The sequence below is a fragment of the Zootoca vivipara genome, chromosome 12, assembly GCF_965207765.1.
Source record: "Zootoca vivipara chromosome 12, rZooViv2.hap1.1, whole genome shotgun sequence".
In the NCBI taxonomy this organism is placed as follows: Eukaryota; Metazoa; Chordata; class Lepidosauria; order Squamata; family Lacertidae; genus Zootoca; species Zootoca vivipara.
This window is the reverse complement of record NC_142595.1, coordinates 33,728,220-33,755,833: the sequence shown is the minus strand read 5'-3', so window position 1 is coordinate 33,755,833 and position 27,614 is coordinate 33,728,220. Positions and strand designations below refer to the sequence as shown.

The following is a 27,614-nucleotide window of genomic DNA, read 5'->3' as shown; positions in this document are numbered from 1 at the left end:
TTTCCCAGAGCAGCCACTGTTTCTGAGCAGCAGAGCAAATAGTCCCTTGAAGCACCCTCTAAGATCTTACCATCAGTGGGTGAGTGGGAATTAGGAGTCCTCCTGGGTTCTCCAGGCCAACTCTGAGAATGAGTTTGATCAGATGATAGATAAAAAAGAAAGAGGTGGCTTTGCCCTACCAGATTAAAAAACCTATTATGAGGCGTCCTGTCTGGTATGGATCAGAGAATGGATAGTACTAAAAGAAACAGACTTGTTGGACTTGGAGGGATTTAATAACAGGTACGGGTGGCACTCGTACCTGTGGTACAATAAGGTAAAAGTCCACAAGGGATTCCTAACCCATGTATTAATAAAACTGATATTTGAGGTATGGGAAAGATACAAAAACTTGTTGGAAAGGAAAACACCTATGTGGCTATCACCCACAAAAGCCCTGACTGTAAAGAAAAAGAACATGGAAACCAACTGGCTAACATATGAGATGATGGTACAATCAGATAGTGGTTGGAAAATTAAGTCTTTTGAGCAATTACAAGGGAGAGTAGCGGGATGGTTACAGTACTACCAGTTTAATGATTTGTTTAAAGAGGACAAAAGAAACAACGGATTTGAAAATATAAAATCTAGATTTCAAATTGAATTGGTGGAAGGGAAATATAAACTGTTGTCAAAAACGTACGATCTTATACTAGAGTGGAACACCAAGGATGAGTGGGCGAAGCAGGTGATGAACATATGGGCAGCAGATTTTGGTTATACAGTAATATAGAATATGATTTGTGGCATAAGCTATGGAACCAACATATAAAGTTTACAGAGTGTACAATTTTAAAAGAAAACATAATGAAAATGATGTACCACTGGTACCTGACACCAGTCAAGTTGGCAAAGATTTACAAAAAACAAAAAACAAAAACAAAAAAAAACAGAAAGTGTTGGAAATGTAACCAAAAAGATGGAGAAAAATATCATATGTGGTGGCAATGTGAAAAAGTTAAAACATTTTGGGAACTAGTTTATAATGAATTAAAAAAGATATTAAAATATACATTTCCCCAAAACCCAGAAAGCTTCCTATTAGGATTAATGGGAAATGAAATTAAAAAAGATCAAAGACTATTCATGTACGCCACCACAGCAGCCAGAATGGTGTTGGCTCAAAGATGGAAATCAACAGAAACTCCAACAATTGAGGACTGGAGGGTTAAAATGATGGAGTATTCAGAGTTAGCCAGAATGACAGGAAGGATAAGGGAACAGAAGGACCAGAAGTTCCAAAAAGATTGGAGTAAGTTTGTGGAATATCTAAAGGAGTACTGTAAGACTATAAAGACACTAACAGGATTGACATAAAACCTACAACAGAAACAATATAGATATATTCAAATATGGTAATGTAATTAAGAAGATGACAGAGATATGGAGATGATAAAGTGCACTATATATGATGATGACTTAGAAAACCGAGGAGGTAAAAGGAGGAAGTTGTGTTCAGCAGAACAATGGAATGTATATAGTAAACAATAATAGAAATAAAAAAATTCCTTCAGTAGCACCTTAAAGACCAACTAAGTTTTTATTTTGGTCTGAGCTTTCGTGTGCATGCACACTTCTTCAGATACACTGAAACAGAAGCCACCAGACCCTTATGTATATTCAGAGGGTGGGGGTGGGGTGGGGGTGATGGGAATGGGTGATGGGCTGATAGGAGTGGTAAACCTGTTGATGACTGTTAACGACTGTTAATGACTGCAATTGGTCTAGCGGGGGGGGGGGAAGGGGTAAGGAAGTCCCACTGGCCTCTGCAAGCATAGCCAATGGGCTGAGATGATGGGAGTTGTAGTTCAGCAACATCTAGAGGGCCAAAGGTTCCTCACAGCTGGAAGAGGGAAGTAGAGCTTCTCTTTCACCCTGCTGGGGAAGCAGTAGCTTTATTAAGTCAGTTCTTGCCTTTCCCCACAGGGGAAAAAAAAAGAGAGGTGAGGAAGGAGGACTGAGCAGGTTTGTACAGATGCTTCAGGTTACAGACGCTTCAGGTTACAGACTCCCCTAACCCAGAAATAGGACCTCGGGTTAAGAACTTTGCTTCAGGATGAGAACAGAAATGGCGTGGCGGCAGCGGGAGGCCCCATTAGCGAAAGTGGTACCTCAGGTTAAGAACAGTTTCAGGTTAAGAACGGACCTCCGGAACGAATTAAGTTCCTAACCCGAGGTACCACTGTAATTTATTCTGGGAACTTATGCATCGGGTACATAAAAAAAAAGAAAAAAACCCCAGCACACACACACACCAGCTTCTCTCTAGCCCATTTCATACTGCAGGAAAGAAACAAAATAGGGGACCAAAACCCTTGAGGAAGTTGGGTATGTTTAGCCTGGAGCAAAGTTGATTAACAGGTGAAAAGTAGACATCTTACTCAGTTCCTGAAAAAGTTGCCACATATGGGGAAGATTTATTCTGTGCTGCTGCAGAGGGAAGGTCCGGAACTACAGGGTCTAAGGACAAACAGGTTTTGGATGAAACATTTAAGAATAACTTCCTGACTGTATGAGCTGTTTGTGAGTGTGTGCAGGCTGCCTTAGAAGGTGGTGGATATTCCCATGGCTAGAGGTTTTCTTGCTGTTGTTTTTTATTAAGCAGAAGCCAGGTAACTACGTTATCCAGATCAGCAAATTTCCTCCACTGACATAGGGTTGGACTTGCAAGATCTCACCCTACTCTATGAGGTACTCAAATGAGCCACAGCAGCCACTAACCCTCCCTGTGTCTCCCACCCACCCCACAAGGAAACTGGACAAGAACTCAACTTCAAGTTTATTTATTGTTTTACTTTTTTAAAAAAAGATTTCAGTGTTTTTCTTGCTTAAAAAAAATACTGTTCAGATCCTTAGTAATGCACTATTGGGCCTTAAATGCCTCCACTCCCCCCCTCACTTAAGTCCCAAAGGGGCTGCTGAAATGTTTCAGAGTGACTCTCCCAAGTGGGGGGAAATTACATGCCCTTCCCACCAACACAACTGGGATATGAGGGACAGGGGAAAGAAGATTAAAATAAAAAAACAACAACCTAGGAGTAGAGTTCAGTGCCATTTAAAAAGGAGGAAATGAAGGGTCAAGAAACAGACCCTGAAAATTTTAGCCACATGTGGCCTTCTTTGGAAACAGGGCAGATGAACTTTGCTACCTAAAACAAACAAGTCAGTTTAGTGGCACGTTTTAACTCCACCCTATGGCACAGGAAGAACCGAGAATGAAACTGCTACGGTCACTGTTCCCCACAATCCCAGGAAATGAATGTGGTGCTGAAGCAGCGCTTCCATGCCTCTCTGAAAGACCATTTTAAATCCGCAGTGAAGGCAAAAATGATGCTCCTTATAGTTTCACTCGTTTTCTTCCTCCCCACCCCCATTTAGGCATTCCTGATCTTCCTTTCCCTTTGGCCTATAGAAAGCCCCTCCCTACCCCAATACCCCAATTTCAAATAATGTTAAGATTAATCTTATTAATAGTCATGCAGCCCTGCTCCTGCAGGGCAAAAATAAGAGAGAAATCCCCACCCCACCCTGGAAGGTCCTTGCCTCCCCCTTTTAAGGCCCCACTTGTGGTGGTGGGGCACCTATTAATCCATGATCAGTAAGAAGGGCAGGGCAGTTTCCTGGGGGTTTCCCGTGCCGGCAGAAGCAGGGTCAGTTTTGAATACAGTATTTTCGGACCAAAAGGACGGAAAAGAACGGGGGCCCATCTTCCCCTCCCAAGGTGGCATGGGGAGGGAGAGCGGAGTCCCACGAAGAGAGGTCCAATCTCAGGTCAGAAAGGGCACTGCACCTGGGACAGAAAGACAACAAAAAGAAAGTATTAGCAGCGAAAAGCAGCACCTTTCCTTTTCCGTCTCATTTAATATTCTTTAAAAAGACAAGTTGGCCTTCTCTGCATGGCAGGAGCAAACAAACCAGAAAGTCTCTAGTTGACCATAGTTTCCGGTTTCATCTGAACCAGGAAACGGTGGTTACCAGCTCCAAAACAAGCCCACATATTAAAACCATAGTTCTAAGTTGCCTTAATATCGTTGCTTGTTCCAAATGTGGTAACTGTATCTCCCAAGTTTTGACAATACGGGAAACTTTGGTTAATCAGAGGCACCCAGGCTTGTTTCCTCATGCCACAAATTGGCTGGGGGGGGGGCATAGGCACATGCATATCATGGCTTGATGAGGCCAAGGTATGATCACTGTTTCCTCCCACCCTCACCCAGAGTTTCTACCCATAACTATGTAAAGCTTTCCACTCTCCCAATTTCTTCTACCTTGTTACTTCTCGGCCCAGGCAATAGGGGACGCTCATTCGTCCCCTGCAGTCATTCCTCTCACAGTGCCCTTCTGGCGTATCTGCAACAAAACAAGATCCTTCAGCAGCTGGATAACTTCCAAGTCTTACATGGTGGTAATATTGGTTCTGTTTACTTCCACATGGCCTTGCCAGAAAGATTTGCCACTAAATTAAAAAAGGTTTTTAAAAATGATAATGATAATAATAATAATAATAATAATAATAATAATAATAAAAATAAATGACAATTGTATTTAAATGCATCAGCATATTACCAAACATTATAGGGTTTGAGGGTTTAAAGCATTAATACTCTCTGGGCAAGACAGGAACCACATTTAATCCCAAAGTACAAAAACAACAACTCAGCTCATTGAAATCAACAAAGCCTTAAGAAAATCAGGTATGGGAAATAATACATGGTTATGCCTAGACTAACCCAGCAGGATATGAAAATAGGTGGGAAATTTTAAGGTGAAAAATTATTGTATACAAAAGGAAAAATGACAATTTATTATCAAAGGACAGACCAGTAGAATAATGAAACACAATACTTCTGTGTAGAAGGTGGTGGAAGCATATAAAGAATCTTTTATTGTTGTTTCTTTTTTTTCCGTTCTGGTATAGTTATGCGGTAATATATTTACTCTTGATCTTCTTTGATTTTCTTTTTTCTTTTTCTTTGTCTGTATAGATTATTCTTAAATCAATTTATTGTATTTTAATGTGTGAAATAATGTCTTATTCTGTGATATTAAAATAAAGATTTGTATTTTTTTAAAAAAAGAAATCAACAAAGCCTCAAGACTAGCTGCGGGAAAACAAAAAAGAAAGGGTTTTAACTAAGCCTCTACAAGTGGGAACTGAGCTGGCCATGGAAGGCCTTTTTGGGAAGGCCTTCACAATAAGGAAACCATGAAAAGAAAAGGCCTGGCTGCTTGACCCCATCCACCTTACGCTCCGTCAACAATGGCATCTGAAGCAGGCCACCCTCAAATGATCTCAGAGATCAGGCTTGTATGGGCAAAGCCATCTTTTCAAGACCCAGTGACAGGGAAAGTTGTACTTCTGGCCTTCCACCCACAAGAGTTCAAGCACAAAAGTAAGGGACGCTCTCCCAACCCAAACCATGTGCGCCTCAACACCCACAAACCTGGTCCTCTGCCCCAAAATACCTCATCAAGCTCCCTCTGTGTCTCTTCCTCCATCCGTCGAATGTCAGCCATGGTTAAATCCACCCACTTGTCCAACCAGCAAAATAGCTGCCTGTGGAAGTTGGTAAAGAGGCGTCTTTCTTGCTGTAGGAAGAGAAGAAAGGTTTCAACAAAACAGGTTGACGAGAATGCAAGAGACCTTGAGGTGGAGAGAATAGTCTACACAAGGCATCCCCAAACTGCAGCGCTCCAGATGTTTTGGCCTACAACTCCCATGATCCCTAGCTAACAGGACCAGTGGTCAGGGATGATGGGAATTGTAGTCCAAAACATCTGGAGGGCCGATGTTTGGGGATGCCTGGTCTACACTCTCTCTTTGAAGGTAAAAGTCCTTGGCTTGCATTCTGCAGAGCAAGCTCAAGATGGGTTTTTTACCCCCACCTCTTCCCGCCCCTAAAAAAACCCTCAACAACGCTGGAGAAAGTCTCAAATCCCATTTGCTAATATCGCTCTGCCATCTGTTCCTATCCAAGCCGGCTCCAATGCAGATCAGAGCCAGCGGCCTCAGCCTGTTCTTACCTTTTGGATAAATTTTTCCACTCGGCCTTGAAGACCCCACCAGCGGAACTTCACACTCACAAGTTTGTAGGCACACATGTGGGGGCAATCTTCATTGTTGGCTAGTTCCCGCTAATGGACGGGAGATAGGGGGAAGGGGAAGGGGGAGAAAGGAAGAAGCCAAGAAGATTAGGCCTGGAGTTGCCGCTGCAGTTTCAAAGCAAACTTGTGGAGATTTCTCTTATAGGCGAAGCATCTGAAGGGGGATTTGCTGGGATGAAAAAGAGATTTACCCTTTTTTATATATTTCATTTACACCATGCCTACTAACCAAAGTTCTCAAGGCAGCTTGCAATGTATTTAAAACACAATAGAACAGACAGCGATATATAAACCTTTGCCCTGACTATTGTAAGTCATCCCCCCCCCCCCGTTCTCCAGAGTTCCTACAAATCCCATTCTGCAGCTGAATCTCCTGGCTGTAGAAGCAAATGGGTGTTACTTCCACATGGGCAAGGACATGGAGTGACTGCTGTTGATGTCTCTCACAGCCCCAGCCCTGGCAGCAGATACAGAAGGCGATGGGTGCAGCACCTTCCAGTTTTGATAAGACCCCTACCCCCACCCATCTTTCAGCAGGTTCATGTACCCAGTGACCACTGCAACACTTGCTTTCTCTCTTCCTGGCCATGACTAAAAGGTCACTGAGAAGACTCCATCTTTTGGGGCTGGTGCCACAGCAAGCACACATTTTGCTTTGCTAAGATGAAACCTGCAGGCCCCTGGGGTCACACTATTATTTTATTTATTTATTTATTTATACTCCACCCATCTGGCTGGGTTTCCCCGGCCACTCTGGGCGGCTTCCAACAAATACCAAAATACATTAAAATATCACACTCCCTCAGGGTACCCCGGCAGCCTTCTTAAGAGTGGAAGTAGGATTACCTTCTGTGTCTGCCAGGGCCCACTTAAGATTTCTGTGTTTTTTCATCAACCTTGCAAATGCCTCGAACACCTTATTGGCTAAACAAGGTTTTGCATCTTTACAACATAATACTACTTGGCGTCAAAACCTATTAGACATTCTATCCAGATACAATCTACCTGAGTTTAATACTCTCAAACTGTGGAGCCCTGATAAAGTTCGGGAATGGATCTTTGAAAAAGACACCTTTTTAGACACCACGAAGATAAAAAATTCTGGGGTTTCCTACTGGTTTCCCCGAGTAAAAGCAGTCAAAATCTGTGCCAACTACCTAGTGGATATCACTGATCCCACCCTTCGGAGAGCTTTCACTATGGCCCAGTTTCAAACATTGCCAACTGCATACCTGACCGGTAGATTTACAAAAATCCCAGCAGAACACCGTTTATGCCCTTGCTTCATGAAAATTAAAAAGGGTCTTATACATTAGCTCCTCTATTGCCCCATTTATTCGGGCTTTAGAGACGCGATGCTGCAAATTATAACCAACTCTATAATCAATCCTGAAGATAGAGTAAAATTTTTGTTAGTTGATGCTAACCCACGAATTACCCATGTGGTAGCGGTCTTTGTGATGAAGGCCATGAAAGCCAGGGAAAGATTTATGGATGATAAAGTAAAGACCCCTTCATCGTCTGTTTAACTCGTTGCTTGTTTTCCTTCTCTTCCTGTTTTGTGGGATGAAGGTTTTGTTGGGATAGTATGCAATGAATTTTAACATTTTTAATTATTGTTGTGTTGATATTTGTGTACAGGCATGGTCCTCACCAAAAACGGTTTTGTTGTTGTTGTTGAAAATATCACAGATTAAAAACTTCCCTAAACAGGGCTGCCTTTAGGTGTTTTCTAAATGTCAAGTAGTTGTTTATCTCCTTGACCTCTGATGGGAGGGCGTTCCACAGGGCGGGCGCCACTACCGAGAAGGCCCTCGGCGCTGGATCTCAGTGTCCGGGCTGAGCAACGCAGATGGAGACGTTCCTTCAGGTATATAGGACCGAGGCCTGTCTTCAAAGCCTGTCTTCAGAACAACGAAGAACTCTAGAGGCCCGAGATGTATGGATGGAACACACTTACAGGCTGGTTCATAAGTTTTGCTATCATTCATTTATCTATTATTTCCTTTATGAATTGCATCCCATAAGGCGCCTTGAAACAAATCACAAGACAGGGGATTGGACGTACCTTCCAGTCAGGACCAAGAGGCCCTCTGCCCGTCTTCAGTGATTTGAAAAGAGCCGGGTCTTCATCTGGCTTGTAATCCTGAAAGATAAGAGAGCAGAGATGAGAATGTCAGCAGTATGAGATACAGGGGGGGGGGGGGCAGAGTTGGATAAATGCCATGAAGATCTTTGTCCAGCAGGTAGAAAAGCAGTCAGAAAGGGCAGATTCCTCTTGACACAAAAAAAACCAGGGCCTGAGAGCATCTGAAACCCTGAAAGCAAAAGGGCACTATTTTGGATACTACGAGCAGTGCAAAAAGCTGAGCAATAATGCGGTTTTAGTGGTACCAGCCGTCGCCACCACTACTGTTACCTTCGCTCTAAGGATGTAGAGAATAGACTAGTCACTTGGTGGCGAAGAGAAAGTGTTCAGCATATGCTCAGAGACAAGCTCTCCACTCGGGGGCCTCTCCTCACTCAGAGTGGGGGATCTCCTTTCATCCCTTCTGTAGGCCATGGGCCAGCAGGAACAAATGAGATCACAACGTGGAGCCTGGCTAGATATAAGCAAACTTCCTTTCTCTGTCAATGTTGGGGGGATAAAGGAGGGAGAAGGAAGAGGAACGAGTTGTGCGTGGAAATGAAGGCCCCTCAGGCCAGGTAGCGGTGGGCAGGATCACTGGGGTACTGTTCTCCTGAGCTCTCCCAATCTAGGGCTATTCGAAAGAACAAATGGTTCCATGTAGGGCGTTTGCAGATGCTACAATAACCAAAAAGATTCCCTTTGTGCTCACGGCTTTCACATTCCGAAGCCACAAAGGGATCCTTCTTTCCCATCAGAAGGCAGACAGCTGGCAAGGGCGCCTTCCCTCCCAGAATTCCCCTGCCTTCTGTGTCATGTTAACCTTTGCCAAACACTCTTCCAACTGCCAAACGAAAACCAAGGTTGCCTCTTACATCATCTGACACTTGCGTCCGATCAGCGACATCTATATGGACCACCTCAACATCTTTCCAAGTTTCCGCATCGAGGCTGTGGACCTGCAGATAGAAGAGTTTTTATGTCCTCACCCGAAACAAAAATGGGAGTCACCAGCACTGAAAGTTTGATTGGGCTTTGTTGACTTTTTAATATGCTTCTGTATTATGATACAGTAGTACCTCGGTTTGTGACCACCTCGGGGAGCGACCGCTTCGGTTTCCGACCACCGCGGACCCGGAAGTGTTTACACCCAGGTTTCACAGTGCTCAGATGCGCAGAAGCAATCTGCGCAGCGTGCGCATAAGCGTCCCTTGGGGAGCGACAAACTCGGGGAGCGACCGGCTCCCCGGAAGCAATTGTGGTCGCAAACCGAGGTGCCACTGTATATGCTTTGTACTGGCTTAAAGATAACGAGTGTTAGGCAATCAATGTATTCAATTTAATAAATAATAATAATAATAATGTATTTTACATCAAAACACACAAAATTTGGGTGGGACCTTAAGAGAGCTGTGCATAAACAAATGCCAGCAAACCTCAAAGAACTGAAGCAAAATTAAAGTAGAGTTGGCCAAAACTCCTCCATAATGATGTGAGAGATTGATATAGTAATACAGAAAATGACTACTTCAAGTTATTGCTGCTAGATGTGGTTCTAAAAGCTATTGAATCATAAGGTGTGCTTAGTTTTGCACACATGGCTTCTCCATTTTGGCTTTATTTTTGCTAAATAAATCATGACACGGAGTAATATGTCATATGTTGTTCTTCATCTGAGGTTGTATTTACTTAATTTTAAGACCTGCTAAAACAGATGATTGTTATGTCTTGATATGCAAAACCACAGAATTAAATTTTCTCATGACTGTATAGAAATTAAATAATAATAACATATGTAACCCAGATTTGCTTCAATAAAAATCACAGAAAGTTAAATACAGTACCTTACGATTGCATCCCTCAATACTGCCAAGTATTTCAGTCATTTAGAAGAGAAAAATACCTCTGTAACCCCAAACTGCATCCAATAGTTAATTATAAAGCATGTTTCTCTTCCATGCAGTCTCCTCTTTCAAGTGCTTTCATGATCTTTGCAAGAATAAGTGCTTTATTTCCCATTATATATGCAATGGAACCTTAACAAAGTCTAAATTATTTATCCCAACTGGTATCTATCCTGGATCTGAACTGATTTCCTGTATGTGGCGTTATTTTAAAAGCATTTTTGTGTTTGATTTTTTGTGTTTTGTATTCAGTTGTTTTTACATATGCAACTATTTTATATATGCCATTGTATTGTAAATCGCTTCAAGATGCCTCACAGGAAGCAACTCATAAGTGACATACAGTAAATAACAACTACTATTCCGGATAAAAAATATTTTCTTTGTGCAGAAAGAAAAAATGCTGGTTGATCAAATACCAGTGTGTGTCCCCCCCCCTTAATAATAAAACAGTGCATCTGTGCCCACGGTCTTTCTATTAATAGCAAGTACAATTCAGCGGGACTTGGGCACCCTGGTTCTGTGGATAAAACGTGGCGTTTCATTCCCGTCACTTACATTGTCTTGGTCACCTAAATCCGGTTTGTGCCAGGTTTCAATTTTGATGAAGAAATCATCCTTCATATATTCATTCTGTCCAAAAAGGAAAAGGTGGGGAGGAGAGAAGAATGGTTACCCAGAATACTCTGCGGTAACAAGAGCACACGCGGACCTAAAGCCACACATGACTTGAGTAGACATATTGCCCAGAATGCTCTGCGACATTCTGGGATGTGGGTGTGTGACTCATGAGAAGTGGACTTCATCGGGTAGGGGATGTGCCATAGCTTACTGGAGATAGGCGAGGACACAGATGTACCCAGAGAATCTGGGGGAGTTGGGGTTCACTGAGAAGCGCTGCCCAACCCACCCACCCACAGATGTCCCTTCCCCAAGTCACTTACCGTAATAACTGCAGCAGACGGGACCACAAGAAAGAAGAGAAAGACAGAAACATGTTAGTGCAGGATAATGAAACTAAAAACCTTCCCTAATCAGCTTGATATAAGTCTTCTCTAGCCACAGTTGCCATTTATGTAGCCCAAATCACACAGGACAGTTTTAGCCCAATATATCCAGCAGGTTAGACAAAGTGTGGAGAAGCTATGGTCCTCCAGCTGTTGCTGAACTGCAACTCCCATCAGCCCCAGCAAACATGGCCAAAACCAGGGATGATGGGAATTGTAGTTTAGCAACATCTAGAGGGCCAAAGGTTTCCCACACCAGTTTTGACTGTCCCTGAACTTTGATAATGTTTCCTGCTGGACTGGACGGGGCTTGCGAGTTTGTGTAGAAACCAATTGTACAAATGTATAATTTGCATTTGTTGGTTCTCCCACTTTTGCCCCAGGACAAACCCAACACCGTCCGAAGAAAGTTGCCCAAATGAGAATGTGGCCCTTGGCCTATGAAAACCTTCCCAGCACATGCTCAAAATGAATGTTTTTTCAAACTCTGTGGAAACTTAAGGTTCCTCTGACCTGTGTCAATGAGAAGAGCAGTAATGTAAGAAAAGAGTTTGCCAATAGGCTGCTTGTTGCAGGAGTCTGCTGGGTACATTTCTAGGTTATATTCTCAGCTTAAGCAGGGCAATGATGAATGGCGTGTACGGCACTTCCAGAATCTCTGCCAAACAACCCCTGGATTTTTGCCACTCAGCCATTGTTCAAGATAGAGAGTTTGAAAAAAAATGAGAACACTCCAGACAAATTTGTTCCCCTACCAAAGCATCGAGGTAGGACTGGGTTCCGCAAACGTGGGTCTCCAAATGTTTTTGGACTACAACTCCCATCACCTCAAGCTAATATGACCATTGGTCAGGGATGATGGGAACTGTAGTCCAAAAACAGCTGGAGACCCAAGTTTGGGAGGCCCTGATCTAGGGAGTCCCAGTTACAGACATAGCGCCTCCTCCCATCCCTCTCCCTGGCTCACCCGTTCGACAATAGGGATAGGCATTCCAGGCTCTCTCGTGAACAACTAGGGACCCCTCAGGGGCGAACATCTTAATGAATCCAGGAACTTTGCTGCAAGAGAAAGAAAAACAGGGCATCAGAGGAAGCCTATGCCTTTGGATGCCCATGCCCAGGAAGGACCTTACCTCTGGAGGTGGTAGATCTTGTGGGTGAACTGCCCCCGTTCCCCTTCACGCTCGTAAGGTTCATTTTTTAGCACCTCAATCCCTTCGCCGCCACCAGTGTTGTTCTTGCTGGCTTCAGCAACAGAGAATAACTGCCCCACCTGATACTGAAGAGGGAAAGAGCAGAGGTTGGAAATGGGCATTTTAAACAGGAGATTCAAGTTTGTCATGCCCCCAAAGGGACTCATCCCAGTTCAAATTTGTCCCTTTACAAAACAAAGTAGTTGCCTTCAGGTCACAGTTCCAAGTTGATCCAAATGATCCTCAAGAATTTTTTTCGGTATTCAAAAGGCTCCTGTGCTGAAGTATAAAATAAAAGTATAAATTAAACTTAAGATGAGAGTCTACAGAGTGAAAAGCACAGACGAGAGAACGAACTTGAAGATAAAACTAGAAATCGTTCAAAGTTCTAAGCCGAAACAAATTTGATTCAAATTTTGATCACTTGGCAATTCTGGAAACTACTTTCAGATGTAGTTTGGAGACTTTTGAACTAATTTGATGAAGTCTGTTAAGATCATTACAAGCACTGGGAAAGAGGGAAGGGGAAATACTCCTGCCCCATTGGCCTTCAAATAGGGCACAGGTCTTGGGGATGAGGAAGGCCATAGGAGTCACTTGGCAAGGCCTGCCTGCCCCAACTCCTGCTGGGTGAGGAGGGAGAGGGAGAGAACAGGGAGCCAGAAAGAGACACAGAAAGGGCAATGCCCTTTTGGTTTTTGGTTCTGGTTGCACCTCTGAAAAACAGGAAGAAAAGCACCCCAAACTTTCTGCTGATTTATGCCAACCCCTCCCCTTGATTAACTAGGGCAGGGGTTCCCAAACTATGGCCCGGGGGCCGGATGCGGCCCGTGCAAGCCAATTGTGCGGCCCCCGCCGACCCCCGCCACCCATTCTTACTGGCGCGCCGCGGTGTGTTTGCCCATCTCTGGGTCGGCGCGGCGCCAGAAATAGCTTGTGCACACATGCGGGCCAGAGGGTGGGGGAATGCGCTCCCATACGCACGCGCACAAGCTATTTCTGGTGCCGTGCCGACCTGGAAGTGCACCGGAAATGATGTCTGTGCATGCGCAGAAGCCATTTCCGGCGCCGCACTGCACCAGAAAAAGCAAGTGCGCGGCCCACTGTGCGATCGGCGCCGGAGGAACCGGCCCAAAGCCGGGTAAGTTTGGGGACCCCTGAACTAGGGGGTCAGCAAGGTTGCATACTTCCTAATACCACTGCATGTAAATATGGAACTTACCTCCTCTACGGAGCAAGGCAGCACGACCCGGCTGGTTTTGGAGGATGGAGATAAAAGCAGCATGGTGGAGTGGGGGTGGGGGGGTGGGGAAGGGAGAGGAAAGAGAAACAAGAGTTAGAGAGGGAAACCTCCAGTGCCCAAGCCCTCACACTCCACCGGATAAAAAGCACATACACACTTTATTCACCCTGGAATGTATTTAACAGACCGTTCAACCAAGACCATTTATTGCACAACTGTTGCATCTGAACTATCATTATTATTATTAAGTTTCTAGAAAACTGCCACTAAAACTAGTCTTAAAACAACTTACAATATGATATATCAAAGTGTACAAAAATTTAGAAACACCAATGAATAAGAGCCATAACGTAAAATGCAGCTTTAAAACAGTAACACTAAATTAATAAGCAAGCCTATCGAATACCACCAGAGGCCTGGAAATAGAGGAAGATCTTACCCGGTGCCAAAAAGGTATTAAACTTGACACCAGGTGGGCCTCACCGGGGAGACCAATCCATAGATGGGGTGGGAGGAGAGAGAAGTCAAAATGTCCTTTCCCTTGTTGCCAGTCACAGAACCTTTCTTGGAGGAAGAGGAAAGCCTCTGATGGCAACCACAGGGCCAGTGTGGGCATGTGTTGGCAGAGGCGTTCTGTTAGGTATTGGGGTCCTGAACTGTGGGGAGCTTTCTAGGCTAAAATCAGAACTTTGAATTGGTCTCAGGGACCCATTGGGAGCCACTGCAGCTGGGCCAAATGAGAGTACAGTAATAGGTACTTGTTGTCTAGTGCCTATTATCAGTCTGGCAGCCGCACTGAACACTTGCTGCAATTTCCAAACAGTCTGCCAAGGTGAGCACATATATAAGACATTGCAATACCGTACATATGCAGGACCCTGCTATCTCAAAACTTGAAGGCCGTGTACATGGTATACCTTTAAAGTACCATTAGAAGCACACGTTCCCCTCGAGAAACTATGGGAACTGTAGTCTGTTGAGCCTTTTTGGGAATTGCAACTCTGTGAGAGGTAAACTACAGTGCCCAGAATCCCATGGAGGCAGGGGAGATGTGCTTTAAAGGGTTTGCAGAAGTTTCGCTGAAATCGAAACACAAAGCAGGTTGTCTCCTTTGCCCTGAGGAAGAGCACATTAATATGCACAGAGAACCTTCCTAAACAGGCCTATGCAGAAGTAAGCCTTACTGAATTAAAAGGGGCTTTCTCCCTGGAAGTGAGGCAATGTTATTGTATGTGCTACAGTTGGACTGTCATCTCCCCACCCCCAAGGTCTTTTCTCCTACAATTCTCCTCCAGCGCATGCCCCAGCCGGCTTTAACAAAGATAAATCTGCTGCTGTGAACTTCCCCTGAAACAGTGCCCAGCGTGATTTGCGGTAACACTCTGAAACTGCAAACATTTCGTGTTTCCTCCGAAATAAGTTCCTGGAAATCAACAGGCCTCAGTTTAAAGAAAGTGAGCTGAGCAGTGCACAAAGATTATGATGGATTCAGGAATCCGAGAATGGCACTTCTCATTTGCTCTCCTCCCTCACTGATTATTCTATTAAGCTTTGGTGGAAAAACATGGGTGGAGGGTGGGGAAGAGAGAAAAAAAGATACATCGAAATGGAGAATAACGGTATAAACTATAATGCAAGCCAAGTGTGCAGGCAGCCAGGCTGCCTCCTGTCGGGAAAACATGACGGGTCAGGGACCCCAGATGGATTCCAGCACTGGGTGTGTGAGAAACCTCCTAGCAGGGTAAACCGAATGGGCCAAGACGACCCCTACCCCCGCTTCTGCTTTTCAGAGGAATATGAGAAAGCGCCGCCCGTTACATTGCAGAAACAAAAGGCCCCATTCATCCAAAACATCAGCTCTCACCCAGCGCGCATTATTAGGCGCTCTAAAAACCCCCAGCAAAATACAGAAGGAAGAGCCGTAGAAAGGGGCAGCCATATGCAGACGGGTCCCTTGTCTATCGCCCACCCTTTTTTAGGAAAGCCCCCTCCCCACTGCCTAGTTAACTCTTCCCATGCCCTGCACCACCCACGCTGGCGCACCCCACACCCCTCTCAGTACTCACAACTCTTTGATCAGCACCATCCTCCCGTCCCTCCGGCACCCCGCACGCCAAATGCACCAGCCCTTTTCTTCCTCTTCCCCCCTACCCTGGCCATTGACGCCACTTCCGCCCTCACTCTAGCGCCCGCTCGCCCGCACCTGCCCGCGACGACGCCACTTCCGACCTCACTTGGGCTTCGCCCGCGCTGGCGAGCCGGAGCAAAGGCCGGCCACGTTGGGGAGGAGCAGGTCGAAGGTGGGGCGCTCGGTCCTCTTGATTGACAGCACTGGGAAGCCGGGGGATGACGGGACGCTGAGGGTTGCATTTGGCATAAATGTCCACTAGGGGTCGCGCTCGAATCGGGCGTTAGGAATCGGCTCTGTTGAGAGCGCTTCTGAGATATGTGCAGAGCGCCTTTCTAGTATTTGAGAAAGGGCAAGATCACGGACCTCCTGACTGACTTCCATGCCTTTCAAGGGTATGGTACCCCACGCGAAATTGAGCCTTGTCCCTTCTGTTTTGAAACTATTCACTAAATATACTTTTTACTGAACCGTGAAAGGGGCAGGAGCAGACATATTTCGAGGGTATCCTCGAAATTCCTTTAAATCATGGGCATAGCCAGGATTTATGTTAGGGGGAGCAGAGGTATTTCTATTTATTTACTTGATTGGGGGGGCAGCTTCCCTTGCCCCCCCTGGCTACGCCCATGCTTTAAGTGTCCACAGCTCTATGGAAATATACATCCTATCCTCCAGATCAATAATGCATATTTCCAAGTAAGTGTGCACAGAATTGCAGCTGTATTGCGTTTAGAGTAGGAGATCTGTGACTTGTGAGTATTCTAGACAGGGGGTGCTATGTTTTCTTTTCTGGCAGGTCTCTTGCGCTGCTGACACAGGAATTTTAACCTGGGAAATATTTCCCAACATGAAGATGGGAGGTGGAAGTTGTGGACTTTCTGACTGCCATGTACAATATCCCAGGGTTCTTTCTCTAGGCCAGACAGAGTAACTCTGGGCCTCTATTGCCTCTTGATTTGTTTTTGAGACCAAGATATCTGTTCTCCTCAGTAAATTTGATCTGTTTATTTTGATCTGTTTATTTTTCCTCTTGACTCCGTCTGCATTATCCCAGTCATTTTGCTAACGTGGACCACTCAGATACTAAGCCTATGAATGAATTCTGCAGAACTCACTTGCTAATTTGTTATGTTTTCCTTAGTCCCAGTAAAGATGATGGCTCAACTGTGGATTTTGGAGTTTTCCCTCACCGACAAAAACACACACAGCTATACTGTATATTTGTTGTTTGTATACCCAGAGGGGCTCTTATGTCATTCCTCCATTAGCTATTACAGTACTTGCTATTATCTCTTAGTTATTATTTTTTTACACACTATGGCACTGAGCCAAATAATTTCAACACAGGAAAGCCAATGGCTCCGATAAAATCCCTCCACCAGGCAATGGAAAGAGTTTACTGGTAGTTGTGTTTTGAAAGAACTTGTGTGAAGTCTGGATTTCCTTCCTGCGAGAGGAAAAGAGGCTTTTCAGGCTGAGGGTAGAAGAAGCAGCCAAGATTCTTGGATTACTTGCAGAGGACTCTTGAGATCTAGGCAAACAGCAGACAAAATGAACAAATTGGAGGTTCTTGGAGTGTTCGGAGAAAAAGCATAGAATTCAGTCTGCCCATACTCCACCCATACACCCCCTGCAGCCATTCTGTTGGCTGGTAAAACAATGGGCTGGGCTGAAATGATAAAATCTAAGCTGTTTCCTGGGGTTGGACTTTTCCTGAATAAGGAACTTGCCTGTTGCCCTTTAGATTGCATAAGAGTGATGAAATAAAACAGGCTGGTAAGCAACTGTGCCTGGAAGCAGAAAGAGAAGCACAGTTGTGGAGTGGAAGTGGAGAACTTTCTTAGAGAATACAGTAACTCCAGAGGGTATACGCAGGAGGCTGCTGCTTTCTTTGTGATACCCTTGCATCTCAGACCATGGCCAACCAAGCAGACTACAACGACTTCTTGCACGAGCACAAGGAGGTCTTCCGGAGGTTCCCGCTGGAGCTAGTCCATGGGATCCCCCTGATGGAGCCCATTGCTCAACAGTGGGCTCCAATTGAAAACTTCCAGGCGCGGCCAGATGACTTGCTTCTCTCGACTTACCCCAAAGCAGGTGAGACACCAGAAAGGGGAGCAGGCAGGGTGGGGAACTAGGGCTGTGCGACTGCAGGAGGAAAAACAGAAGATAAGGGGAGGGCCACAGCAATCACAGGTGCCACCCTTCCAAGGAAACGGGTGGGGTGGGGTGGGGGAAGACCAAGGAGACAAACCTCAAAGTACCCTCAAAGTTATCCTGTTATCCAGGAAATAAGGATGAACTGTTAGGGAGAAATTTAACCCGAACCAACCTATTTGGCACTCTCCAAATTTTGCAATCCAGCCAGCTGATGTGTACAAAAATTAATATACAGTACTAAAGGTAAAATATGCATCCAAATGCATGTGTGAGTGAAAACAGCATAGAAAAATGCATTGTTCTGGGAGAAATTGCTATGCAAAAACGGGCATGTTAGGCAAAATTCTATATAAAAACATGGAGGAATTTCGCACTAAAAGGCTGGTGAACTTTCATGGTGACTTTAAAATGACAACAACACAGCAAACTAGCATGGAAATGTGGAGAACTGAAAGACTGGAAAGGTAAGAAACACAGAGAAACCAAAATTGACAGATTTGCCCATCCTGGTGACTGCTACTCTGGTGAAGAAATGCACTGGGCCCAATAAAAAAATCGGGAGAAAGGGAGAAGAAATTGAGGTTTATTTCCTTAGGTTGCTTTCATGTGTTTGTTTTGCTGTAAAAAGGCAAAGGTAAAGGGACCCCTGACCGTTAGTTCCACTCGCGGACGACTCTGGGGTTGTGGCACTTGGAGCCGGTGTACAGCTTCCGGGTCATGTGGCCAGCATGACTAAGCCACTTCTGGCGAACCAGAGCAGCGCACGGAAACGCCGTTTACCTTCCCACTGGAGCGGTACCTATTTATCTACTTGCACTTGATGTGCTTTCGAACTGCTAGGTGGGCAGGAGCTGGGACCGAGAAATGGGAGCTCACCCCGTCGCGGGGATTCGAACCGCCGACCTTCTGATTGGCAAGCCCTAGGCTCAGTGGTTTAGACCACAGCGCCACCCGCGTCCCATGTTTTGCTGTAGGGTTGCTCAATTGTCACCTTAGGGAGCTACATAAATATGTGTCTTGGCAGAGGAAATGGCTTTAAAAGCACAAAAAAGAAAAGAAAAAGTTCTTTCCGAAAGGAAGGTACATTATTTCATAAACGTAAACATATGCATAAGTTGTTGTTTTTCCAAAAATTTGTTTCATTGTGCAATGTGCAAAGCATTTATTTGTATTTTAAGTTACTGCAAGATGCTTGAGTGTTGAAAGCCCTCAGGACTGAAGAGAAGGATATTAAATAAGTGGAACAAACAAGTAGCAGACATGTTGTTGCTTAGTTTTTTTGTACCTGCTGCTCAAAAAAATGTAATGGAAGCATGAGGGGGACAACAGTGAACCAAGGGTGTGGCCCTGCAGATGTTGTTGGACAGGTCAAGCTAGCATGGCCAATAGTTAGAGAGAGTTATACTGTACATTAGAAGGGGAGGCAACGTGGGCAAATGCTTTTGCATTTGTTTGATCTATGGATGAGGGATAAAGTCCATGCAGTTCACATTCAAGGTATACCTGCCTAGTCAGCACTTTTGGAAACAATATGTGAAGCAAAACACAGTCATGTCCTGGCTCCTGTTCCCCAAAAACACAACTGAGGCTCTTACTTATTTAAAGAAATTTTTATTCAGATGGAGCGCTCCTCTGGAGCTGGGAATTGGGAGCAGGGCAGGGAGTTCCAAAATGGGCTGAGCAACAAATATGTCCCAACAAGCTTCCCCACTCCTCCCGCCAAGTTTTTAAAGTTGAGGTGTGACGCACTCACTCGTAAGACTTTCTTGCCTTGCAGGAATACCGAGCATGAGCTCAGTTGTGGGGAACAAGGGCGCCTCCTCCTGTTCAGCCATTCCCCTTGGCTTATAAAAGCTCTCCCCAGCTTCCACGGACACACTCTGCTCCACTGAAGGGTCGGAGGCAAGAGCTGGCATCCCTATTACCCCTCCCAAATGGCTGAAGCCAGAGTGGAAAGGGGAGATCCCCTTTCTCCACCCCTGGTTCCCATGGTATAGTCCCCCACTTCTTCCTTTTCCTCTGTCTGGGCCAAATCGGATCCCAACAGCACTTGTGGGGCTGATAACATAAGCCTTCAAAATTCACACTTCTTTAAATTTTGCAGCGTAGATAAAGTGCCTATGCTAGAGCAAAGTTCACCTCAAAATGCAAATATTTGTGGAAATAACGTACCCAAAATGCATGGTAGTTGGGGAAATCTGCAAAAATGTTTATGTTAGTTAAAATTGCATGCCAAAGTATGTACAGTATATGTATTAGGAGAAATTCACTCCAACTTCAATTTTGTGAGGACTTTAAAAATAATAAAATCCCAAAGGTAAATGGAAGTGTGGAGAACCGAACTTAAGATTGGAAAGACCGAGATAAAGGGAAATTGACAGATTCACCAAACCCTGATTTCAGCTCAGCTAGGATGAGTGAATTCACCTCAGGAAGCTAATTTGGGGCATTGTATGGAACTGTGGTTTTATTTTTACTGCCAGGGAAAGAAGAAAGATGATTGTAGGATTGGTGTGGGTGGGTGTTGCCTTAAATGCCAAAATAATTTGGCTGACCCTGAGTACTGTTGACGTTGATTTAACGGAAGGGAGTGTCATTTGATGCTGTACCTCAGGCAACAATGTCCTGGACCAGCCCTGAACCTGGTTGCAGTTGGGAATAATAATAACAGTGGGAAGAGCTGTAGCTCAGGGGTAGAGCATTGACTTTGCATCCAAAAGGTTCTAGATTCAGTGCCCAACATTTCCAGGGAGGCCTGGGAAAGACCCCACAGATAGGTCATTGCAAGTCGTAGTTGACATTAATGAACTAAATGGACTCAAGAACTGGACTACTTTGTTCCTAGTTGGACTGTACACAGTTTGCCAGGGGAAAAGGAGTCCCCTCCCCTAATTCGTAATGGCTCAGAATCATAGAATTGTAGAGGTGGGACCCCAATGGTCATCTAGTCCAACCCCCTGCCATGCAGGAATGATCGAAGGCCATCAAACTTCTGCTTCAAAACCTCCATTGAACAAGCCCACCACCTTCTGAGGGGGTCCGTTTCACTGTTGGAACAACTCTTACCATCTCTGTTCCCCTGGGCTTTTCTTCTTTTTTTATAAATTTAAAAATAACCTTTATTATACAACAATTTACATATGACATATACAATACATACCGGTAGACAATACATATAATAACATAAACAACATGGACACTAACTAACGATATATATACACACTTTTAACTTCCAATTCATCTGATTATGCTTTTTACAATTTGTGGGTCTACACACACTTTATTATTATTTTACTCTCCCATTATTTATCGGCATAAATTTTATTTTATAATTTCTTTATATTTCAGGATTCAGCCTAGGTCCGTCAGGAGATTTGCATTATCACAATAGTTTTTGTGACCGACTCTGGGGTTGCAGCGCTAATCTTGCATTATCGGCCGAGGGAGCTGGCGTACAGCTTCCAGGTCATGTGGCCAGCATGACAAAGTCGCTTCTGGCGAACCAGAGCAGCGCATGGAAACGCTGTTTACCTTCCCGCTTGGAGCTGTACCTATTTATCTACTTGCACTTTAACAACCTTTTGAAGGTTGGCAGGAGCTGGGACTGAGCAACGGGAGCTTACCCCGTCGTGGGGATTCAAACCGTGATCTTCTGATCGGCAAGCCCTAGGCTCTCTGGTTTAACCCACAGCGCCACCTGCGTCCCCATATAGAGCAGATCTCTCTATATTTACTGTTCCTCTGGGCTTTCAGGTACCACATGGATTCAAGAGATTGTTGACCTGGTCCTTAACGGCGGCAATGTGGAAAAAGCTCGTCGAGCTCCCGTGTACGTCCGGATCCCATTTCTAGAAATTTGCTCTCCACCCCCGGTGCCTTCAGGTGAGCCCAGAGAACCCACACACGCAGCCCCACTTGTTAAAGAAAGAAACCCCACAGGCAGCGGACTAACTCATCCAACCCTTTCTCTGATTCTTCCTTAGGGGTCAGCATTCTGGTAGATACCCCATCTCCTCGTGTGATCAAAACCCACCTCCCCTTCCAGCTTGTTCCTAAAAGCTTTTGGGAAAAGAAATGCAAAGTAAGTAAGTGTTGCTTGCCTCATCCCTTCCTGCCACCCCCCACCCCTCAATCCTGCCCTGAAAGAAGAAGAAGAAGAAGAAGAAGAAGAAGAAGAAGAAGAAGAAGAAGAAGAAGAAGAAGAAGAAGAAGAAGAAGAAATTTATTATTTGTACCCCGCCCATCTGGCTAGGTTTTCCCAGCCACTCTGGGCAGCTTCCAACAGAGATTAAAATACATTAAAATATCACACATTAAAAACTTCCCTAAACAGGGCTGCCTTCAGATGTTTTCTAAATGTCAGGTAGTTGTTTATCTCTTTAGCATCTGATGGGAGGGCATCCCACAGGGCGGGCGCCACTACCAAGAAGGCCCTCTGCCTGGTTCCCTGGAGCTTTGCTTCTTGCACTGAGGGAACCGCCAGAAGGCCCTCGGCGCTGGACCTCATACCATTCTTCCTTGCAGGTGATCTATGTTGCTCGTAATGCCAAGGACAACCTGGTCTCCTACTTCTTCTTTGACCAGATGAATGTGACACAGCCAGACCCCGGGCCGTGGGATGGCTATGTTAAGAAATTCATGGAGGGCAAAGGTCAGTTCTAGGAGAAGGAACTCATCTTGAATAATTAGTACTTGTTGGGCATGGGTAGGGTGGGGTGCAGAGGGTGCCCTGATTCCCTCTCCATGATGAAGGGGGTGTGACGAAAGACCCTTGCTTCCGTCTTATTTATTCTACCTCTCCTGTTATTAACAGAACCAACAGGTAGGTAGCCGTGTTGGTCTGACGCAGTCAAAACAAAATAATAATAAAAAATCCTTCCAGTAGCACCTTAGAGACCAACTAAGTTTGTCATAGGTATGAGCTTTCATGTGCATGCACACTTCTTCAGATACACACTTCTGAAGAAGTGTGCATGCACACGTAAGCTCATACCTATGACAAACTTAGTTGGTCTCTAAGGTGCTACTGGAAGAACTAACAGGGATGGTCTGGGGTAAGCCGAGCCTCCCCCCATTGCTCCCCTTAGCCTTTCTGTATTCCCTCATGCACTCGAGGGTTTTATTCTATTTCCTCTTCTTTTATACAAAAGAGAGTCCTCTTCCAGCACAACCGTGGCCAAGTACCTATTAAAGTTCAGGGCTGTATCTGAGACTATCACTTGCGCCCACAGTATAGGGAGTTCTGCCTCTAAGAATCCCTTTCTGTAAAAGCTTGCCCCTTCCCTGAGGTAACTTTATGACACCCTGGGTCTGTCTGCCTGGCTCGCCCTCTTGGTGCACCCCAAAGATACAAACTAACAGTTCCACTCTTGAAGGAAATGTTGTCTTTTTAATGGGTGTCCTCATGAATGAGTTTCATGTACCTTGGCTGGAAAATAACACAGACAATTTTCTGATTGGCACTTTAACACTGGAAATTTTATTTCTCACGAACGTAATGGTTGCTTTAAGGTATTCCTGTTGTACAAGCTTGGTTTCAGTGGTAATAACATTGTTACTCATGTACTAGATAACCCAAACTACCTAACCTAAACCTACTCTCCTAGACCTTCTTTTCAACCACCCTCACACTCCCGCTCCCCAGAGCCCTCTCAACTGACAAAACGGCTGTCCCTTCTCTTTAAACATTCAACCATTCCCCTCCCCTCATGGAATGTCCAGTCAGTCGACACTGAGTCTGAGTTAACCCTTGATGGGTCAGGTTGATAAAGCTATAACAAACAGCGTAAAAACGTCACGGGGGTGTCTAATGAATCAGAACAGCAGCAACTGAATTTTCTGAGACCCACCTTGAATCTCAACAGCATTGCGATCCCCCTTCTATCGGGGTGCTGCCATAATCCACATCAGTTGAAGGCCACCGAGTTAGAGAGAAAGTATCTGGGGATTCCTGGAATTTATAGATTCATGTAAAGCAGGTTCCATTGGTTTTTCATCCCCCCCCCCATTTGCTGACTCGAACAAAGCCCCTTTCCTGTAAAAAAAACTTCCAGGTTCGCGAGAGGATTCCCGGTTTACAAACAGATTATTTTCCGGAAGCAAATAACAAGATCTCGTGCTTTACTCAGCTAGTTTTCTAGAAGTGCCTTTAACGCCATTTGAAACCTTTAATATAACGTGCAAATTAAAGGTTAGGGAAATGTCAGGAAAACTGAACAATTCAGCCTTTACCTCCTAGCATCCCTGACCATTGGTCATGCTGGCTGGAGCTGAGTCCCCCAACATCTGGAGGGCCACCGGTTTCCCAGCTCTGCTACATACATACCTGGAAATAGGTACCCCTGGTACAGAGTGGGACTTACTTCTTCAAAGTACACATGGATGGGATAGCACTGTGGGATTGCATTGGACTAATTGATTCCTTTAACTAGGTGACAGACTTAATCCTTGTTACATCTTATCTCACTTGTCACTCAGTTCCCTGGGGCTCTTGGTATGACCATGTCCAGCGTTACTGGGATGAGAAAGGAAACCACCGCATCCTGTACCTCTTCTATGAGGACATGAAAGAGGTGGGTGTAGAATATGAATCAGACAAAGGCCTGGTTGAAGAGGAATGTTTTCGCATGGTGACTAAAGATATATAAAGGCGGCTCCAGATTACCTTCACTGGGGACAGCATTCACTGGTGGAGGAAGAGGAGTGCGGGGGGAGTGCACCGCCCCCGACAGCGGGATCCTGGTGGGGTGCCATCATGGCTGCCCCCCCCCGCCTGTGCTGGGTGCCACGCCACCGCAGGCAGCGTGCCACGCCCCCAGGACGCATACCATGCCCCTGTGGGCGGCACGCCACGCCTCCGGGACGTGCGCCAGCCCCGCCCCCGCCTGCTCTCCGCCCCCCCCCCGGTGCCGGAGCATGAAGCTCCGCCACTGAGAGCATTCCACCAAGGAGGAGCCACCACAGAAAAGGCTCCGTCTCATGTTGCCACCCTCCAGACTTCACATGGAGGAGGCACACAAACAAGGGCCTCAGGTGATGAATGCAGAGTCCAGGGAAGGTATTGCGGTTGTGAGCCATTTATGTATACTTTCCCCTAATGTATGCATTTCTTGTACACCTTTTTTTGTTGGCTCGCTTTCCTGCAAAATTCAGAGAAATCTGAACTTCAGAGCTGCATTTCAGTTTGCTAATTGTTTCAAGAAGTGCAAATTAGGTAGCACTGCATTAAAATGCGAACTCAGCCGGATTGATCTCCCATCCCTGGAAGTAATACAAATCTCCCAGCATGTGCAGAGGGCATGTTCCTCACTCAGGTTGCCCTCAGAAATGTGAAATTTAACACTGCCGCCTCCAGGTCAAGGCTGTGTGATGCACAACTTGGGGGGGGGGGAAGTGTGTTTGAAACAGAGAGTCATGTGATGGAAAAGTAAATTTATCAAGTGCAGAAATGTGGAAGGGATCCAGAGACCATTGGGTTTTGCTTCTTGAGAAAGAACCAGCCAGACAGTTTCCTTGCCGTGCTCTCAGAAACCTCAGAGGCATTCTGGAGCTTACAGGCAAACTGCAGTCCCAAGTTGCTCGGTTGCGGCCTCACTCCCATCCACACCCATCTGTATGTCTCCGCCAGGACTTGGCTCGCGAGGTCCGTCGTGTGAAAGATTTCCTGGAGGTTGATCTGTCTGAGGACGCCCTTCAGAAGATTGTCCACCACGCATCATTCCAGACCATGAAGAAGAACCCAATGACAAATTATGAGACCGTCCCCAACGTCATCTTCGACAAAACAAAAGGCAACTTTATGAGGAAAGGTGAGTAAGTTACGCTAGTCTTTTAAGACCTCAAAAGACGTTGTTTCCGGCTACACAAGTTCATTTGCCCCCCCTTCTTCCACAAAGAAGGGTGAAATTGGGAAGTGGAGTGAAGTTTAATCGTTTATGCAGTCTGGGCCCAATGTATCACCCAAAGAATGTTTCCAGTGGTCTGAAGTGCATTTTGCTAACCTTAAACTTTTATAGGGAATCAAAGTGGTTACTTACCAAGAGCTTTCTTATTCGACGATCATTTGTAGTTGAGTAAGATTGTCTTTCATGAAAACGGTCTTGACATTGAGTCCATAAGTGACTGTGGAGACCAATTCTGGATCCACACATCCTTCCACAGTGGGGACATAGGTTTCTGGGTGGGAGTTGATCACGGTGAGGGTTTGCCAAACATGCCTTCCTCTTAGCTCGTTTCTCCTTTTCACCCTGAGTTGGTGCTTCTTCAAAGTCCATGACATCTTTGGTAAAGGCCATCCTGAGAGCTTTAGGCTGCTATCTTAGATATATCTACATGGAAGTTCCACCAAACAATGTGGCTTACATCTGAGCAGATACACATAGGTAGAGTAATACAACATATGTGCTCAGGCCACAACCTGGGTAATATGTACAAAACCTAAATGCAGTGTGCTGGACACCCAAAGGATGACCTTTGTAAATATAAAGGTCCTGTATAAATATAAAGGTCCTGTATAATTATAAAGAAAAAGAAAGGCAAGTAATAGTTATCACAGAAACCCCCTATGTTAGGAGAGAGGATGCCATCTTTCAAAGTGGTCACAGGGTGAAGCTCTCTCTGCTTCTGAATTTCTTCAGGTGAAGTTGGTGACTGGAAGAATTATTTCACAGTGGCTCAATGGGAGGAGTTTGACGCAGATTACCGGCGCAAGATGGAAGGAACGACCCTGCGTTTCCGGGATGTATTATAGACTCAGAAAACTGCCGCTCTTGTATTTTATTCTTGGCCAAGAAAAAAATACAAATTATTCATCGATTTGAAAATAAGAGGTGGCTTCTCCCTACCAGACCTAAGGTTATATTATGAGGCATCCTGCCTGTGCTGGCTTCGGGAATGGATAATTTAAAATAATAAGAATATTTTAGACCATAACTATGGCATGAAAAGGCAAAAGTTCATAAAGGATTCTTGAATCATTTTGTAAGAAAATCAATTTGTGTGGTATGGGAGAAATATAATTTACTAGAACAGAAAACACCATGGTGGCTTTCCCCACTGGAAGCGATATCCTTGAAAAATGTAAATATGAGAAATGACTGGGCAGCAGAACACCAGTTGAAATTGAAGGATTTTGAGGATATGAGATTTATTAACTGACTGGTTACAATATCATCAATTAAATTATTTTTAAAAGATAGATAAAAGGAAGGGTTTTAGTAATGAAACTTCAAGGTTTAAAAAGGAATTGTTGGGAAAACACTGTAAAATTACTTTCTAAAACGGGTAGATTGCTTTTGGAATGGTATACAAAAGATTGCCGTAAAAGGTTAAATCAGCAATGATACACTGGGCGAGAGATCTGGAGTTTAATATTCAGCTTTCATCATGGAAGAAGTTATGGAGAACTGATTTGAAATTTACAGCATGGCATAACCAGCTCGGGGGGTGGGGGTGGCGGCGGGCACTGCCTGTGCCACCTTTTTCCTCCTTAGTCTCAACATTGCCTTGTGCAATTCAGCAGAGAGGAGGATGGGGACAAAACTATAATTCTTTGTCTCTCTGCCAGGCACCTGCTCTTGCTCCACCTATTGCTGGTCTCCCTGCCTTCCACCCAACCAGCCCCAAAGGGCACCAGCCATCCAGCACTGGTTACTTGATTCAGGTGAAAGCCAACAAGTCCCAACAAAATGCAGCAAAGTCCAGCAAGG

At 45.0% G+C, this 27,614-nt stretch overlaps 2 protein-coding genes across 2 annotated transcripts; one reads left to right on the top strand and one right to left on the bottom strand.

The window, feature by feature from the left end:
* Window positions 1–2,806: 2,806 nt before the first annotated feature.
* On the bottom strand, window positions 2,807–15,773 carry LOC118094602 (phosphatidylinositol transfer protein beta isoform). Its single transcript, XM_035135145.3, has 12 exons — window positions 15,686–15,773; window positions 13,599–13,629; window positions 12,317–12,462; window positions 12,151–12,242; window positions 11,121–11,128; window positions 10,735–10,809; window positions 9,148–9,231; window positions 8,213–8,290; window positions 6,064–6,174; window positions 5,506–5,628; window positions 4,308–4,389; window positions 2,807–3,829 (listed from the first exon to the last, which is right to left on the bottom strand). The coding sequence occupies exons 1-11, from the start codon at window positions 15,703–15,705 to the stop codon at window positions 4,342–4,344; spliced, it is 816 nt and encodes a 271-aa protein (XP_034991036.1). The 5' UTR covers window positions 15,706–15,773; the 3' UTR covers window positions 2,807–3,829; window positions 4,308–4,341.
* A 1,766-nt stretch (window positions 15,774–17,539) lies between these two features.
* Window positions 17,540–26,883, top strand: LOC118095482 (sulfotransferase 1B1). The gene is made up of 7 exons (XM_060281581.2): window positions 17,540–17,844; window positions 21,661–21,789; window positions 21,891–21,988; window positions 22,432–22,558; window positions 24,385–24,479; window positions 25,535–25,715; window positions 26,544–26,883. Exons 1-7 carry the CDS (start codon window positions 17,664–17,666, stop codon window positions 26,654–26,656), a joined length of 924 nt encoding a protein of 307 aa, XP_060137564.2. The 5' UTR covers window positions 17,540–17,663; the 3' UTR covers window positions 26,657–26,883.
* The last annotated feature ends 731 nt before the right edge of the window (window positions 26,884–27,614 follow it).